The sequence below is a fragment of the Eucyclogobius newberryi genome, unplaced genomic scaffold, assembly GCF_026437365.1.
Source record: "Eucyclogobius newberryi isolate DKJ021-1_F unplaced genomic scaffold, fEucNew1.0.hap1 SCAF_9, whole genome shotgun sequence".
Taxonomy (NCBI): domain Eukaryota; kingdom Metazoa; phylum Chordata; class Actinopteri; order Gobiiformes; family Gobiidae; genus Eucyclogobius; species Eucyclogobius newberryi.
The window spans coordinates 27,493,213-27,511,159 of record NW_027316532.1 but is presented as its reverse complement, the minus strand read 5'-3'; the positions used below and the strand labels follow the sequence as shown (position 1 = coordinate 27,511,159).

At 38.8% G+C, this 17,947-nt stretch overlaps 2 protein-coding genes across 7 annotated transcripts; one reads left to right on the top strand and one right to left on the bottom strand.

The window, feature by feature from the left end:
• Positions 1-2,471: 2,471 nt before the first annotated feature.
• On the top strand, positions 2,472-5,759 carry lim2.2 (lens intrinsic membrane protein 2.2). Its single transcript, XM_072438310.1, has 5 exons — positions 2,472-2,562; positions 3,781-4,009; positions 4,078-4,218; positions 5,349-5,483; positions 5,573-5,759. Exons 2-5 carry the CDS (start codon positions 3,823-3,825, stop codon positions 5,641-5,643), a joined length of 534 nt encoding a protein of 177 aa, XP_072294411.1. The 5' UTR covers positions 2,472-2,562; positions 3,781-3,822; the 3' UTR covers positions 5,644-5,759.
• A 223-nt stretch (positions 5,760-5,982) lies between these two features.
• LOC140353649 (GRAM domain-containing protein 2B) lies at positions 5,983-15,628 on the bottom strand. 6 transcript variants are annotated; one of them, XM_072438305.1, is made up of 13 exons: positions 15,421-15,628; positions 9,704-9,877; positions 9,387-9,450; positions 9,208-9,280; positions 9,014-9,117; positions 8,845-8,943; positions 8,698-8,769; positions 8,562-8,630; positions 8,394-8,469; positions 8,228-8,317; positions 8,040-8,139; positions 7,846-7,953; positions 5,983-7,637 (listed from the first exon to the last, which is right to left on the bottom strand). In XM_072438305.1, exons 1-13 carry the CDS (start codon positions 15,510-15,512, stop codon positions 7,619-7,621), a joined length of 1,140 nt encoding a protein of 379 aa, XP_072294406.1. In that variant the 5' UTR covers positions 15,513-15,628; the 3' UTR covers positions 5,983-7,618. The 6 variants fall into 6 exon arrangements, with proteins under 6 accessions (XP_072294406.1, XP_072294405.1, XP_072294407.1 ...); XM_072438304.1 differs by having other exon boundaries at positions 9,704-9,880; positions 15,421-15,627; XM_072438306.1 differs by lacking the exon at positions 15,421-15,628 and adding an exon at positions 12,003-12,205 and having other exon boundaries at positions 9,704-9,880.
• Positions 15,629-17,947: the final 2,319 nt, after the last annotated feature.

Genomic DNA, 17,947 nt, shown 5'->3' with positions numbered 1-17,947 from the left:
AGACACTGCATGTGAGTGGGAAAACATTCTTTCATTAAGAGAGATCAATTTGAAACCGTAGTTTGATTACATAAAGGGGAAAAAAGTTTTTATCATATTAAAATAAGGCATTTTATCTGAGACAAATCTAAAAACTGGACAGATCCAACATTAAATAAAACGTATTATATAGCTGAAAATTGGCATGAATTTTCAAATTTAGTTTTTTTAAAAAGGATTGGAATTGGATTGTACAGAAGGATTTGTTAATACCCATCAAACCCTTGTACACGCTCTTGTATGTGTGTAGGTGTTACTTTAAGGGCTGCTCTTTATGTCTCTTTGGGAGAAAAAGGCCTTTTTGAAGTTTCAATGTCCACAATAAATCTATGGATGCAAGTGGAATAAATTAAATGATAAAACATGTAGGTGCAGATTGGACAATTGTGTTGTTTCCACAGAGAAGGATTATGTGTTGAGAACAAACTGAACGTAATGTAATGTCATGCTGTGCCTTTTTATAATTGTTTAATTAAGCACTATATCACTAGATTTGTATTTATTTTTCTATAACTTGCACACTATTGTTTTTACCTCATAATTAGAATGATATAAATTTCTCAATAAATTGCCTCAATAAATAACACTTAATATTATTTATTTGTTTTACTTTTCTGGACAATCTCATGCTTATTTGTCTCACTTTAACTTAGGAGGACAATGATATTTATTTAGGGAACTGAATTGCAGAATGTTTCTAGAAAAGTACCTACTGCATGATATGTATTTAAAATGTCCAACATCAGATTGCCACAAATAAAAGCACAAAAAAATATATATATATATTTTTTTTATTATTATTGTTATATATTTCTTTGTATAATTGTTGTTATAATTATTATTTGTTTTGACAGACTGTTAGTTTTTTTCTGGTAATGATGCACTTTAAAGAATGCAAAGCAGCTAAAGGAATGAACAAATCTAATTTAATAATGTATTGTTTCCTCTGGTTGTGTGTTTTCTCCTGGTTCACATTGTGATGACAATTGTACCTAAGGAGTTCCTCTTGTTTTCCCCTGAGTTCATCGTGTATGCTTTTAACTGAAAGAAATAAATAGAGCACCAAGATTTTATTTCTCTAGTCTCCCTTTTTCTACTTTTATTGAAGATAGAAGTTTTTTTTTAATGTAATCAGTAACTTAAGACAATAGAGGGTAAATGTGAAAAGAATGAAGGGCACATGTATTCTGGGGGTCCCAGATCAGACCAAGACAAGGCGCCTCGGCTTTGGGAAAAATTACGTTGCCTAATTATTTTGCTTTTGAATCAACTTAAGTTTAAAACATACTTAACATAAAAAATATGCTATATTATATATTACTATTAAATAGTATATATATTAAATATTACTATGCGAAAAAAAAACAAAGAAGACATTCATTAAATTAAAATCCAGCATTTTCAGCAAAGTAGCATTTGATTGGTAGGTTTCTGCCAAGGAGACAAGGGTGCTATGCACTCCTGGGAGGATGTTCTGTTTATAAAAAGGGAGTGTCTACAGAGCCGCGGCGCGCGGCCGAGACTGTTAGGCTATTTTGTGCCACAGCTTGGGTTAGGGTCAGGGTTAGGGTTAGCCATGAGGCTATTTGACCGCGCCGCGGCTCTGTAGCCACGGCCTTATAAAAAAGTTTATAAAAGATAAACAAAAATGGCCTCCTTCACTCGTCTTTCAAACCAGTCTTTCTCCCTGAGAAAAAATAAATCCTCACTGTCCTCAAAAGTGAGATTCTTCCTTTAAGATGAAGATGGACAGCAGATTGCTAAGCAGAGGATGAGTGTGTTCTAACAATAAACCACAAATAAACATTGTCCGGATGACAACCTTTAAAAAATGTCTTACCAAAGTGTAAAAGAGTTTTAAGGATGTGGTTTTACTTTTCTGAAAGTAGCAAATATGTTCAAGCCATTGACTGTATAAAGTTTAAGATATTAGTGAGTCATAATTTCACCTTTACAACTCAATAATAGATTCACTGTTTTAAAAATAAATATCCAAACTTATGATTCACAAATGATAAGATAAGATAAGATATTCCTTTATTGTCCCACATGGGGAAATTTCATTGATGCAACGCAGGTAGATGAACCTCATAATACATTCTTTGCAATTGGCTCCACAAACTTGAATATTCCACTTATGGCTCAGAGTCCTTTGACAAGAATTGCACATTTATGATTGAATTCTGCCACCACTTTTTCTTAGCTATTCCTTAAAAAATAATTGTTTTTCTGCTGACAGAGAAGACGTTGAACATTTTCTGCTTTTTAAAATATCCAACAATAGAATGACTCTGAAAATTCAAATTTGAAAAGTGAAAAGGAAAAAAACAAGAACAATAGCATGTCAATAAGTGTATCCATTTTATTTCTGTAAACACGTTGCTGCTGCAGAGATGATGATGTGCACGCTCCCCCTGATCGCTCACTCTTTTGTGAGGCCCACAATGGGATTCAGAGGTCCAGGGCTTTAAAGGGCACACGGGTCCAGAGAGAGCCAGCGATCGGACAGACATCAACATTACGGTATTCATCTACATTTATAGCTACTGGGGTGGTTTGAAGTGTGCAGATTTACTGTGGACAAATTAAGGAAACAAACGAATATCAACACAAGCCAACTTATTCTTTTGAGTGTAAATTACTTTATCATTTTGTTCTATGTGTGTATTTTCTAGAATGTAATGCTTTTTTTTTATCAATCTGCTTTTGAAATTTGCCAGTGTTTGTCTGTAGAAACTGTTCAGTGACAGAAAAGCACATGCTGACAGTTCAGTTGTTGAGCAGTGGAACATGGTTGACTGTAAAGGGAGGATTTAGTGCCAGACAAAGGCCAGACCTGCTGCATGGGCAATCTTATTGTTCTACAGGCAATTTTGTATTGTACAATATGTCAACACAGAGCGGCCTAACCCTTTATTAGTAAATCTGTTTCGTTACATGGCTCATATTAAACATATCTATATTGCATTTATTCAATTACAAATGTTTATAAAGAAATGTAAATGCATTTTGTGAGCACGCTTGCCTCTCCATAGCTCTGATCTGTAACACAACCTGCTTGTCTCTATGGAGATGGATAAGTTGCATAGTGCACCATTAAAATATATTACCAGAGTAAGTACTTGGAAATGTGCAGATACAATATTATTAATGAACATTCATGACAGTTATAGACATTTTAAATTAGATTAGAAGTGCAAAATGTTGATAAACAATAATGCCTTAAAATTATTTTGTCATCAGAATGTAGAAAAAATTAAGTAGTTTATACCACATATTCCGAGATTAACTGGCACTTGTCTTTATAACAAAACAAAAAAATGATTTTTACATATAGTTACAAAGAATATATATATGTATATATATATATATATATATATAACATAAAATATATATATAATATAAATATATATATAATATATATTATATATATATATATATATATATATATATATTATATAATTTATATAATATATAATATGGATTTGAGCTTTGAGTATTATTATGTGGTAATGTGTAATGTGTAAATGAAATGTACGGTCACATTTCTGGAAGTATTCATCAAGTAAAACCTAAACATGAAGATTTTGCCTTCATCAAAAATGTTAATCCCAGTTTCTCCATGGAAATCACATTATGTTCCACTTAACTTTTGCCTTCATTCTGGAATTTAGAATGTATTTAGTTTAAATCTCTTAAAGGTTGTATAAACAGAAGAAATCCCGCTTTCTCTCTGTTTAGTTCTATGTTTAGGAAGCCGGTGCCTCTCTCAGCCTCTGCGTGATGCTCTGCACATTAGCTGGAGGAGGCACTCTCTGTGGTGTGGCCTCCCTGGTGCTTCTCATTGTCACCACGGCGACAGACTTCTGGCTGCAGTACCGGCACTCGGGCAGCTGGGGCAGCGGGGGCAATCAGGGGCTGTGGAGGTTCTGCATTAATCACAAGTGCCACGGCCACACCCTGACTGTGGGTGAGTGACGCTTCTGAGACACGTTCTGTGAGGTGTTTCTGACTTAACAGTGACATGTTTGATCACAGCCTTCTGGGATGCCACCAGGGCCTTCATGCTGCTGTCAGTGCTGAGCTGCTTCGCTGGAGTGGTGCTTGGTCTGAGCGCTTTCACCAACGGGACCAAGAACAGGAGGGTCCGCACTGGTGGGATTGCCCTTATTCTTTCAGGTGGGCACTGGGCAGTCAAAGCTTTACACAATGGTAAAAGCGACGGGTTCTCATGTTTTTGGTGGGATAGAACGTATGGTAAAAATGTCTCATAGTTTTACATCAGTCAAGTTACAATTTGTGAAAAAAAGTTGCACAAAGTCGAGTTTTAAAGCAGATTCCCTCTGTCTATGTCATCAATAAGCGACATTCCACACTACTGTAAATACAAGGACAATTTATGCACAACTGACACGATCTTCTGACAGTTTGAACCAGGCATGCCCAAACTACGGCCCGGGGGCCAAATGCGGCCCTTAGACACATTTTTGTTGGCCCTCCTGCTTCCTGCTAAGTTGATCCAAACAACAAGAAGCAGTAGGTTTTACTGTAAAATTGGAAAGATTAAGCATTTTGATGTTACCAACCTAATATTAATGTTCCAAGTCTTATTAAAGGTGTTGAGGTTCATCCAAACTATGTCAAATGCAACATTTTTGAAATCACTTTGTCATTCAACAAATTCGATATTGTCAGGTTGTTTGTGGCCCTTTGCCCCGTGTAAGTTTCAAAATGCGGCCCTCAGTGAAAAAAGTTTGGACACCCCTGGTTTAAACAGTCGTTTTTCAAAACCCTTTTGTAATTAGTATGGGTTTTGGCCTTTGTTTGTAATATGGTTGCTAGGTTACAGTTGTGGAATTACCTTGAGGTATGTCACATCTGCGGATCATGTTCAAACAGGAAAAACACACCAAAATTGTCCAACATTTTTACTTAAGCAAGAGTAACATTACTTCAAAATACAGTAATGTTACTAAAGTAGAAGTACAAAGTTGTGGTCCAAATAATACTAAAGTAAGAGCAAAATGTATTTGTGGAATCTGCCTATACTGCTCAAGTGTAACAGTAACAGCTTATTTATAATTGACAATACATAAAAATATTCACAAAATCTATCTTTCTTACATGTTAAACTATCCGGCCAAAAAAACAACTCGGAAAAGTACAAATTATCTAAAGTTACTCAAGTACACACCTCTGCACATGCTCCTATAATTTGATAATTCTTGTACCCCTTCAACTTAATTTCGGAACATAATTCTGACACCATGGGTTCATTATGCTTCTAACTTGCCGTGTGGTTTTGACAGCGTTCCTGGCACTGTTGGCCCTGGCGATCTACACTGGAGTCATGGTTACCTTCTTTGGCAAGCGCTTCTTGAATTGGAGGTTTTCGTGGTCCTACTTTATCGGCTGGGTGGCCATTCTTTTGGCTTTTGTGGCTGGTAGTTGCAATATTTTCTATTCCTCTCAATTCAACAATGCTTCTAAGTAGTAGTGAACCTTGCCTTAAAGTACATATTTTCCCCTCCAGGAGTATTTCAGCTGTGTGCTTACCGGAGGTCCACTTTACAGCCTGCGCCCTCAAATACCATCGAGAGCTGAGAAGACTGACCCTGCAGTGCTTTCAGTGTGAATGAAAAAGACATGGTGCGAGGGCAATCGTTTAAAATGTACACCATAATATAATAAATTAACCCAATTCTACAATTCAGTCAAAATATGCCTCGTGGCTGTTTGTTTTCTTTTAAAATGCAAAAACTTCACTAATCACTATACAACTAGACTGTTTCCACTAGAGGCAGCAAAGCCAAATGTTGAGGAACATGATTTCCAAGTAGAGGACGTGCTCTTGTGAATGACAAATGGTAATATGACTAAACTTTCCATGTGAGCGATGACCACTGACGTTTATGTTCATATTCAGATAGAGCACTCAGAAAATACTTCGCAACATTCAATTTATTTTCAACAATAACAAAGTCATCTCACAGAGACCACTTTGAATTAACAAAGAATGAAAAATAAATATAGGACCATAATAGATTTAAGGACATAATCAATACAAAATTATATACAACACATTGAAATAGTGCAAAAATCACCCACATCTTATCCTCAGTGAGAAATCTGCACAGGTCGCCTTGACGACAGAGGGTATGCGTGCCCCCCGTATGAGGGAATACACTTGACACTGCTGTGGACACCATATTGATCTTAAAATAGACTTGATGATGTGGGCTTTGTACCTTGGCTACAGTGTGAATGTGTTACGCAAAGATGGATGGGAATACAGTTCGAGTTACAAATCCAGGAGGGTTTTAGTTAAAAGATCAGAGTGAGGGAAAGGTCATAAGAAAAAGGAGTAAATGATTCAACATGGTGGGCAGTGGCCCTCACCCCTGAGTGAAAAGAGTTTAAAAAGGTCTTAGCACCATCAGACTCAACCTAAACACGACTTCAGATTCCGAATAGCAAAGCACTTTTAAAGTGCAGCGCTCCCTTGAGCTGTTCCTTTCACCTTCTTTCCCGTCACAACCTCACACAAAGAAAACGTTCCTTAAAACGGCACACATAGATATATTACCATGCATACAGATACATTTTTGCATATTGAAATGTATTTTGAGACCATCAAATAGATGTTGAAAATTTAGACCTTAAAATAGTTAGGTATTTATTCTCGTTCAATGGAAGAGAATAAATACCCATTTGTCGGTGAAAATGTGGACAAGTACAAATACTGGTGCTACTTTAAATACTTCCTTTCTTCTAGAACGTCACCTGGTCCTTTTTAGGCCTGTTACAGGTCATTAACACAAGGTGCCGATCCCCTTCAGACAGCGCTGGAAAACAGTTCCCAAACCTACTTTGAGGACCTGGGCTAAACAGTCATGTCCTGACAAACTGAAATAACTGCATTGATGAGGCATTTTCTAGTCGAGTCTGTTGGGAGTTTCTCTCAACATGGATCACAATGTGAAGTTAGACCTCAACAAAGATGAATATAATACTGAAACTACAGTAGATTGAGGAAGGCAAGAAATAACCATCCGGAAAAAGCTCCTCTGGAGGTCGATCTAACCAGATTTAAGCACTTCAGTCATTAAGAGAATAGAGGACCCGGTTGAGAGGAATACCCAGTAACCAATATTAAAAGTAATCTTTGTGCAATCATGCAAAAGATGCCCCAAGTAAGTCTTTGGCGATGCATAGCACAACAAACCTGCGCAGAGGTATAGCCCTGTTTGATTGCATGCTAAGAACAAAGAGCAATGAGCAAGATATGAAAGCTCGTGTTTGCCTCCAACGTGGCACACCGAGTTCAGAGCCATTTGGCTTTGGTTTTAACCACACTGCAACCAGGCAGTGAATTGATCCATTTTGGCTAGGCTCAAAAAACAAGTTGTGGCATGCTGATTTCAGCACCCTTCAGATCACTGAGTCATCGTCTATTGCACAGGCTGGCCAGTCATTCAGGCAAGTTTGTGAACAGTCTTAACATTTCTCTTTTCCACGGAAGAGATGCAAATATTCTTCTAGTCACAAGTCATATAATATCGCCTTCAGCGAGCGTGGGTTATGTCTCCTGACGATATCTATAAGAGAGAAAAATACAGTTTAGACAGGCATTGTTCCAATAACTTCGAGCAAAGGCACACCCATTACAGAAATGATTAGATCCTTCCGACAGTAGAACATGCAACTGCTTATAGCTTTTGTATGCTCTAAAACCATTTTACTGTCATGAAGTCAAACCTACTGAAAGCAAAAGCTATTAAAAAAGATTAAAGCACAGAAACGTACCCGCTCTGTAGTGTAAACTCGGGTAGGGCTCCTAGAGACGTGAGCTGTTCCTCCAAGGCAACAATACGCAGGCCTATATAGCCAGAAGACAGTAGCAGCAGAACAACCCTGGAAAAAAAGATCAAATTGCGGTCAGTTCTTTGACTCTCTCCATTTCATTTCATTTAATTCTTCATGTGAATGTATTTACTTACAAAATCAAGTAAATGAAAAGTAAAGTGTTAAGAGTGCTGGCCTCCCTCTGAACAAACATGACTCGAGCCTTTTCAGTCACACTCCAAACCCAGGAACCACCTGCCAGTTCAGACAAACAGGTTAATCATTTCTATTTGAACAACTTTTCAAACTGCGATTTGCATGAGCTGGTGAGTAAGACGTTTACCTGACACCGACAGGTCTTCAGACGAGGAGCTATCACTTGGCTGCTCGGACAGGCTTCTTAGAGTTGAAACACTATCACTGGGCACATCCTCTGAAATGGCACGTTAGAACATTAGCAAACGGCATTGAAAGTCCAGAAGTGAGCGTGGGTATGAAGACTCCCTCACCTCTGTGGTGTCTGAAGAGAGGCTGCGCTGGGGTCTGGACGTTAGAGCCATCTTCCAAACTCGACTGGCTGGAGTTCTGTTACAAAACCACAAGTTCACCATTATTAGTATATCATTAATATAGGGCAATGGTGTGGTAATAATGGTAAAAAAAAGTAGTTTTCTTACCACAAGTCTGCTCTTCTCAAAGCTGTTTTCAGCAGAGGAAACCAGGGGGCTACCGTTTGTGCTGCCATCCTGAAAAGACATAACATTTTTAAAGTTGAGTGAAACAAAAGAAACTGATGTAGCCAAAGTAGCTTACCTCAATCTGAGGACACACTGAACGTAGAAGCTGATAACAGCCTTCTCTGTTACGCAGAGACACAAAGACAAACTAAAAAAGAAGAACAAAGTATTAACAGTGGGGTCAGAAGTAAATGTGTCGTGTTATTGAGGTGAAGAAACAAACCTTGTCTCCTTCTGTGGTGCGGATGGACACGGCATTGGGGACGAGCAGGGCCGTGTTCTGCTTCTTCACAATGTGGATGTAGGAAACTGGAACAACCACCTGCAAATATCACCAGTGTCAGAACACGTTTAAAAACAAACAAAAAGGACAAGGGGAAATGTGTGCCTACCTTTGTATCCTTGAGCAAAACGGAGGAATAAAAGCAAACATTTTTGTCTGTGATGTAGAGCCTTCCATGGTAGGGCACCTCCTTCTGCAGCGCACACAGGTAAGCTGGAAAAGTGGAGGGAGAAAAAAGAACTGCCATTAGCAAATATGCTCCATTTTTAAAATGTTACACTTAGGATACAAAGCTTTACTTACCATGTATCAAATCTTCACTCTCAGGAATATCAGGAAACAATTTGTGGAATGTCTTGTTGTGCTTTATGAAGCTCTGAACACAGAAAAATAAACCTGTTATACACGTCTATGTGAACTTGAACTAAACAGGTGTGCAATGTTCCCAAAATACACCAACCCTATAATTAAAATAAGCTTACACTTTGGGAGCCAGTGCCTTCCGTCCTTTCAAAACCTTTGCTGTCTTCGTCAAATGTCTGAGACCTGTAGAAACACATGTAGGATGTGTATCAGAGAAGGCAGCAGAAAGTAAAGGACGTCCGACTCATATGATTTGAGCGTAGCCAAAGTCATGACCCGTGGTCATGTGCATGTCAGGACTGAACAGCCGTCTGATCAGGTCTTGTGATGAAAGAGCCGCCGCGTTTTATGATCCAATAAAAGATGCGGCTTACATTTAAATCCGAAGTCAACACGCGTGCATTTCCTGTGTTTGACAAAAGTAAAGTGTCCGCACCTGAGAGCGCCCTGTCGAGTGAGGGTCTTGTGCTGCTGCTGAATCTCCAGCTGGGCCGCTTCCAGACTTAAGGCTTTCCGCGCCTCCACCTTCTTGGCGCTTCCATGACTTAAACTGCTCCGACTTTTCTTCAGTTTGGCTGTCAGTCCACCACCGGTGCCCTCGACGGGGTAACTGCTGGACACAGAGAGAGACGGGGTTTGAGCGGGAGACTTTTACAAGAGCAGACACACTTTAATACTTATGGCAGGCATGTCCAAACTAGGGCCGGGGGCCAAATGCGGCCCTCAGACCAATTTTTGTATGGCCCTCCAGCTTCCTGCTATGTCGCCCCAAACAACAAAAACAAGTACTTTTTACTGTGAAATTGGGAAAATTCAGGCATATTGATGTTATACAAACCTAATATGAATGTTCCAGGTCTAATTAAAAAGGTGTGGAGGCTCATCGCAATTACATCAAATGCAAAATTTGGAATGATTCACTTTGTCAGTCAACAAATTCGACATTGTCCAGTTGTTTGTGGCCCTCTGCCCCGTTTAAGTTTATAAATGCGGCCCTTGGTGAAAAAAGTTTGGACGCCCCTGACTTATGGGCTGATGACTGACTCAAACTCATTCCCTGGAGACCAATTCTAACCATAAATATAATGGCTAGTATTTGGCCAACTTTAACCTATTTTAAAACCACATATGAACTTTAAATTATGTTGTCAATCAGGTCCCCATAAAGTGACAGTACTCAGATTTAGAGAAAAATTTCTCTCAACATTGCAACAGGCCAATTATAGATAATAGTCAAAACAATTATGCTCAAGCTGAAAAGAAAAACGTCTCTCATTTCTCTCTACAACCACAAAAACAAGCACACGTAACATACATACTTTTTACTATTACTATGAATACTTACTATGACCAATGGTCACAGAAGATCCACTAAAGTCTTTGGAAAATTCCAAGCAGAGCAAAGCGTTATTGTCAGAGCTGCACGAGTGTTGGAGCGGCGTCTGTACGAGTACATCTGTTCTCTTTATTACTAAACACGTTCACAGACCAAGTTCAAACGAGAAGCTCAAAGGCTCAAAAGACATCACGCTCATAATACAGTCAAATAAAGTAGGATTGATTAACCCAAAAAGTAGTTTAAAAGACTATACCACTGACCGAAGCCAAATTCAACAGACTAAAAACAACTCTTACCTTGGAATTTTGAAACGCTTGGATGCACGGAAACTTATATACCTACTAACTGTAGGCATTTCTTTGTAAGTACCACACTTGGTCTGAACTTCTATTGCGTGAACTCTCCAGAGCTATGAGGAAAAAAACACTTTCTAGTCCTTCGCCTGCAGAGCGACTTCTCAACTCGGTCTAATCAGAGAGCGACTTCTTCGCCACAAAGTCCCAGAGGAAAAAACCTGTTGCTGCTCGAGCGCTCTGGTGAAATGGTGTGACACTTTCGTAGTCAGTGACGTCAAACGTAACCACTCCCTCGGAGGCAAACGGGCGGAACAGAGCGCTTTACAGACTGTTATCCAACACAACTCCAAACTGGATTCAGAATGTGTGGAGGGAAAAGCGAAGCACAAACATTTACACTCTGAATATTTCCAACTCATTTTTAACTCCACTGTTGGACTGGTCTGGTAAGGTTAGGGTTTATAATAGAGTGTGTGTTTCCTCCGGTGAAAAGATGAACAGCTGGTGATATGGCAGATCATATGGAAACTAGGATAAAGGTTTATTATGAGTTGCAGAGTAAAAACACAGACTTAAGCAATAGTGAACATGGCCCTGTTGAAACCACTTCCTATAAAAGCCGCAAAACCACAAACTCCCACCTTTAGTTCAACAGACTTTCTCCTGTTTAGCAAGTCAGCAACAGACAAAAAAAAACTGCTTCTGAAAACGTACACATTTCTTTTCCCGAGAAGAAAATGTGTTTGGTTAATTGTTTTTCTTCAGGATTTAAAAGCAGGGATTTTAAATCAATACACCGGGCCCAATATAGCTGCACAACAAGAACAACCTCTGACACAGTTCCTTGTTTAAGCAATCACTTGGCCCCAGTCCAAATACAGTCTACTCTTAAAAAAAAAAAAAAAAAAAAAAAAAAAAAAAAAGAGACCTTTTCAAAACAGCAGGTTATGCACAATGTGGACTATGGAAATACAAAAACGTGATTACAGATTAAGACCTTTTTTAGAATTACTTTTGCGAGATAAAACCCTGTAATTTCTGTTATGCAAAAAAGAAAACTAACCTCAAACTAAAAAACAAACCCTGTTAACTCCACTTACCTCTCAGGAGACAAAGAACACAAAGAACTAGCAGAAAGAGTCCGGTCTGAATCCATTCTGCCTTTGTCCATGTCTGTAAACTCTGACCACGTCCAAGAAGTTTTCCTTTTGCCTTGAACTGTGATCTCCACACGCTCAGGTATAAAGGTCCTCTTTACTGCAGCATAAACCAGAGCCAAGAGTGAGCTACAAGAAGCACCATGAATGAAGCACTGAATGTTCTGAAACTCTCACAGGAGCTCGTAAACAATGCCCAGCCAATGGTTACCATGGACAAGTCTCAAAGGACTTTAACAGTTGGAGGTTGGGGGTGAAAGTGGAGGAGGGTAATTTGGGGCCAATGCCAGACTGTTCCCAATTCGGGAGACTCGACAAAACCCACAAAAACTCTGCTCTCAATGACAAAGGAAGCGGCCATTAAAGCTGATGGTACAATGTACATGACAATGGGCACAAATGCAAGAACAATTAACCTACAGCCGTCCAAAAATGTGAATAATGTACTTACAACAGACGAGCTGTATTTGCAAGGAGCGTAATTTAAGAGTAACATCATGAAAATCATGAAGCATTCGTTCATTGGAGGTTTTCCTTCCTTTGAATGTTAATTGTTTAGAATTATAACACTTCAGTCACATTGTATTGTTTGACATAACAGCACCATCTAGTGGAACCTGATCAACATGGTTTTGTTGTATAAGATTAGATTCAGATTTAGATTTTAATTGACAAATTGAGCAAATCATTTTTGTATATTAAGACTTTGAAAATGTATTATTAACCAAATACAAATTTAAATATGATGACTGAAGACTTCTAAACAAAAGAATATAAACTGCATTTAGGAAAATCCTATATAATCTTTTTAATAAGTTTTAGAGCCGGTGTAGTCCAAATAACAATGATCAAAACACAATTAATAAAATGATTTAACATCATTATGAAGCCCCATTTAGATATATATCAAGACAAATCCGAACACAAAGTTGAAGAAATAATCAACACGGCTGTACTCAAAATATCGATACAGCAATTTATCCAGACGGAGTCCTTGGCAATACATGTATCGATCAAGTGTATTGAGATACATTTAAACAATTTATATTAATTATAAATTGCCAAATTATAAACATATTAACCTGCCGACTACTCCATTAAGGCTGAAAAAGGTGAGAAACGACATTGATATACTGATATTAGGGGCAAAGTGAATACACAATTTCAATGCATTCTGTTATTCTACATAATCACCTTCCTCCTGGACCCTCTGGAGGTATTGGGCAATACCCAGCCCTAAATGCAGTAACCAAACATGTAGTAACCAACTGTGCTCGCCAGTGTGGCAAGTCACAAGACCAGAGGCTACTTCCCTGACTGCAGGGACAGAGAAGCCTTTTAAAAGACCACAGAGCTCAGACATGTGAGCGGCCAGTGGAAACATCTCACCTGACCAGAGCCAAGCAGGCCACGGGGATATTACGTGCCAAAGCAGAACAAAGAAACGCAAGAACAAACACACAACAGAAAGAGGTGCACTCCTTCTGGTGACGGTATAATATTTCCAGATAATGGTAGATGGGCTTGAAAAGGAATATGGTGACTGAAGGCGTATTTTTTGTAACGGCTCAAGTTATCTTAATGTGCTTTAGAGTTTGTATGATTCAGATAATGATGATCAAATTATAATGAACATATTTTAATAGAAAATTCATTTATTAGGGCTGCTATGATTAATTGGAGTAAACTGACTTATTGTCGTACATTTGTCATCTGAACATTTTGCAAAAGGAAGAACAACGATCTAAAACTTTTTGTCGATATGATCTACTTAATTGTTTCATTGAGCAATTAATTTATTGTGTATTCTTTATATGGCTCAAAAAATAACAAAAAAACTGTTTACCAAGAAAGGCCTAGATTTAGACAAAGGAAAATGGAATTCAACAGCCTATTGTGACATGTTACAAAGAGGATATTTTTCCACAGATAATGGGAAGCTCAAAGGGGAATCCATTAACACTTCTCTGACAAACTCAACCCTGACCACCGGGTTTAAAGCAACTCTTCAGAACATGTGATTTTTCTGCGTCCAAAAACTTGTCCTGCCTCTGAACCGCTGGAGGCGATCGGTGCCCAAAGCCCTGGACAGATGCTTATTATTTACCACCACAGCAGCTTGAAGAATACGCCTCCAGAAAGGCCACCACACCCAGACTATTCCCGGATCTGCAAAACCATTAGGCTTTCCACTCAAGGAAGTTCACATGATGTTCAGCTTTGGTGGTCATGAAAAGTGGCGCTGTACGATGTTGGAAGTATGCCGGTTAAGTGCAGTTTAACATCATTTTAATTCAAAATACAGTAATTTGTGTCAGAGAAAGAACTTTGATGGTACTGCAATATATTTAGATAACTGCAGATACATTCATTGTTTTTCAATATATGTTGCAGCCCTGCAGAAAAGTAACAAGTCTAAATGCCTAAAACTCATGAACATGGTCTGGTCAACAACCACTTCCATTCTGTGAAGCTCACAAAGTTAAACTGATAAGACAGAAGAACTCAACATCAAATCGCCATCTAAGGGAAGTGAAAGGCAGCACCCCTGGACAGACCCTGACACAGGACACACTGCACCATAGTTGACTCATGCACCCTATAAATAGGGCTCTCTAGGAAATCACAGATATGTCAGGCCTCTGTATGGTAAGTGCCAAATAAAGAAATACAGCCATGAAGTAATGTCAGTTACAAATGGTGTAATGTTGAATAAAAAATGTCAGTAATAATAACTAACATTTATATTGGCATGTCATGTTTCTTAAAAAGGTCTAATAGGCTTTATATGGTAACAAATAAAATGTGTGTATGCATTTTGTGTCCATCTATCAAGTTGTAATTGTGATAACATCAGCAAGACTTTCTAGAGAGTTCGCAGACAGTTTAAAGAGATAAAAGAGGCTCTAATGTGTGTGATCAGGAGCAGGTGCTTACATTAGGACACACAGAGGATGAGCAAGACGAACTCAGGGTCAACAAACACCCTGAATCACATCTGTGTGACGTGCATAGTGTACCCCGAGTCACACAGACCCTCAGCTCCCCGTGACTATATTGTGGTTCTGATATTCCTTTGGACAGAGAGTAGTACAGATTGTCCCAAGACAGACGAGGCCAGTCCTGACAACACACCTGCTAACGGGACAGCTAGCATGCTAGCTTCTGCACAATGCCAAAGGCTACAAACATGACATTTTCACTTAAATACTGTAGCAGAAGCAGGTTTAAATATGCAGCGAAGATATATAAAAACGATGAGAATTAAAGCACATCAGACAATAGCTGTCATCGTCACTGATGCAGATAACGGGACAGCCCAGGTTAGCTGAGCGTGTTAGCCACATTCATTTTCACTCACCTCTCTTTCATGAAATGCTTGATTCTGACGATGGCCTTTTCGTCAATCTTCCTGAGGAAGGTTTTTAATCTGTCTCTCTTGTTTTCAAGCATCCTTCCTTCACTCTGTGGTGGTTGTTCCGTGTCACAGCCACTTCGCTCCACGCCACACTCTGCTCTTGTTTAGCCTGAGCTTTTTTCTCGCTTCATCTACGGCTGATTAAGATAATAAGCTCGAATCGGACCAAGCCTCGCAGCCAATCAGAGCCACGGGTGAATGTGAAAAAACTGGTCATGTCAGGTTGATCCGCCAATCAGAATGCGGAGGCTGGGCTGTGAGGACCGCCTAGTGCCATATATGGTGTGTGGGGCGTATCACTTTCACACGGGCGAATACTCCTCTTTACACGCCACGTTCAGACGTACTGTAGATCCTGGATGAGAACAATTTGTGAATCACAACACAAACAAACTGTAAGTTCTCTAACTGCAAATAGAAAAATGCAGCAAAAACATACAAAAGAGAACATAGTGTGCTAGCCTATTTAATGTAGAGAAGTGCTTTAGAGCTTAATTAGACTTTTATTCATTTTGTAATGTTCAAATGTCCTAAAGTTTAAACCGTTGAAAAATAAAAACGCAGGGTGTTTTGATCTCTCAGTACTGCATGGATTAAGCGAAACATCCCCAGTCCCCACCATGGGGTCCCCACCCGCACCTCATTAAGACAACAACTGTGGCAGCAAATGGCAAGGTGTCCACTGCAAACCTACACATGTTCAGTCTGATGAGATGACAAAGTTAAAGACCAGTAAAACTATTTATGTTTGTATTTATTTGTTTATATATGTATGTATGTATGTATGTATGTATTTATTTCTGTATTGTCTATCACCTATACTCTCTGGTATGGAAAACATTCTTTCTGACCTACTACATCGTGCAGCATGGGAGCTTGACTACAGGAAATAACACATATGGAAGCAGCTATAGAATTCATGCAAAATAAATGTCCAAAACAGTCTAATTTTTACCCCAGGAAGCTCTAGCGTCACAGGCGCACGCACCAGGAACACAAGGAGCACTGTACTGCAGGCACATGACACAGCACACACCCGCACACAGGCTGTCCTACGCATGAGCCGGCAGTCTTCCCTGCTCCAGCCTACGCCAAGACAATGCCCACCTCATAATTACGTTTGTGTGACTGTGAGCTCATTCAGGGGGTGAGTACCAAAGGCTACAAAAATGGTAGGAACTTGTAGGCCTATGGTGTGGGTGCTCTAACTTCTCTCATCCACTTGTTATGCAAAGACAACTGTACACACACACACACACACACACACACACTGAATGTCTTTATAGCCAACAAACCTTCTCAAAGGTGCACTAACTTTTCTGGTGGAATCTGTTTGTCTCCATGGAGATGTTATTGCTTTATCAGATATATTCGACAGTAGGCATTGCGCTTATCCATCTTCATTTTCTATGCATTTTGTAGCAGTAAAAACATGCACAATAAATGCAAGATAAGTTAAGGTCATACTGTGCATTATAAAGCAGTAACATTCCCAAGGTAGCAGTCTGCCCACCAGAGAAGTGCACATTTAACAGATTTTCTATGCATTTTATCTCCCTTTTTATCTCCCTATGCATATCAGGTTAAACTGTATGTGTTGATTTTCACACCCACAACCGCATAACCAAGACTGGGATGTTAAACCCCCACAAATGGGAATGCATGTGTAATGAAGGAATAAACAAATAGTTCCACGAAAATTAAATAACAAATCACAAAATAACACCCTGAACCTGAAGTATATGGAAGACACGAAAAAAGTAAGTGTGATGTGTTTTCTTAGCAAATGGGCAGGGGGATAATTGCCTGAATATCAATGAATTATCTATTTTTATGGTGATTGGCTAAAGTGAATATTCAACCTTGGAAGCAAACGACGACACCTTGGCCTGGATATAGCAGTGACGCACAGACAGACAGCTGCATTCATGCTCACAGTGAGATTATCCTCAAAGCATCTCTCAAAAGAACTGTTATTCATCTTATTATGAGTGTAGTTCATGCTTTTTAGACTATTTTCATTCACACTTTATGATGTTTATGATTGTAAAACAAAGCAGTCTGATTTCTGAGCAATAGTTTGGGTGATGCAGTTCAAATGAGGCCAAAATTATCCATGCTGCTGAAATTGCATGAACTTTAAAAACTTGGGAAAGCTCTTCCTGATAGCGTTAGGTGAGTATTATGATATCGACCCGACACGCCAATGGGTTTGATTGCTTACCTAGGCATAAAGAGATAATTATTTTTGCTCAAACCCAGCTAGAACTGATGTGTGAATAAAGAAATATAAACAAAGAGTTTCCAAAATGTATTATAATAAGTAATAAATTAAAAAAAAAACAATAATATTTAAAAAAAACTGCATGAAAAACAAAACATTTTTATGCCTCACACAGTTTCGAAATATCTATATTTTGGTATTGAGCCACTCATCACTAGTTCCTATACTACACATATTTGCATATAA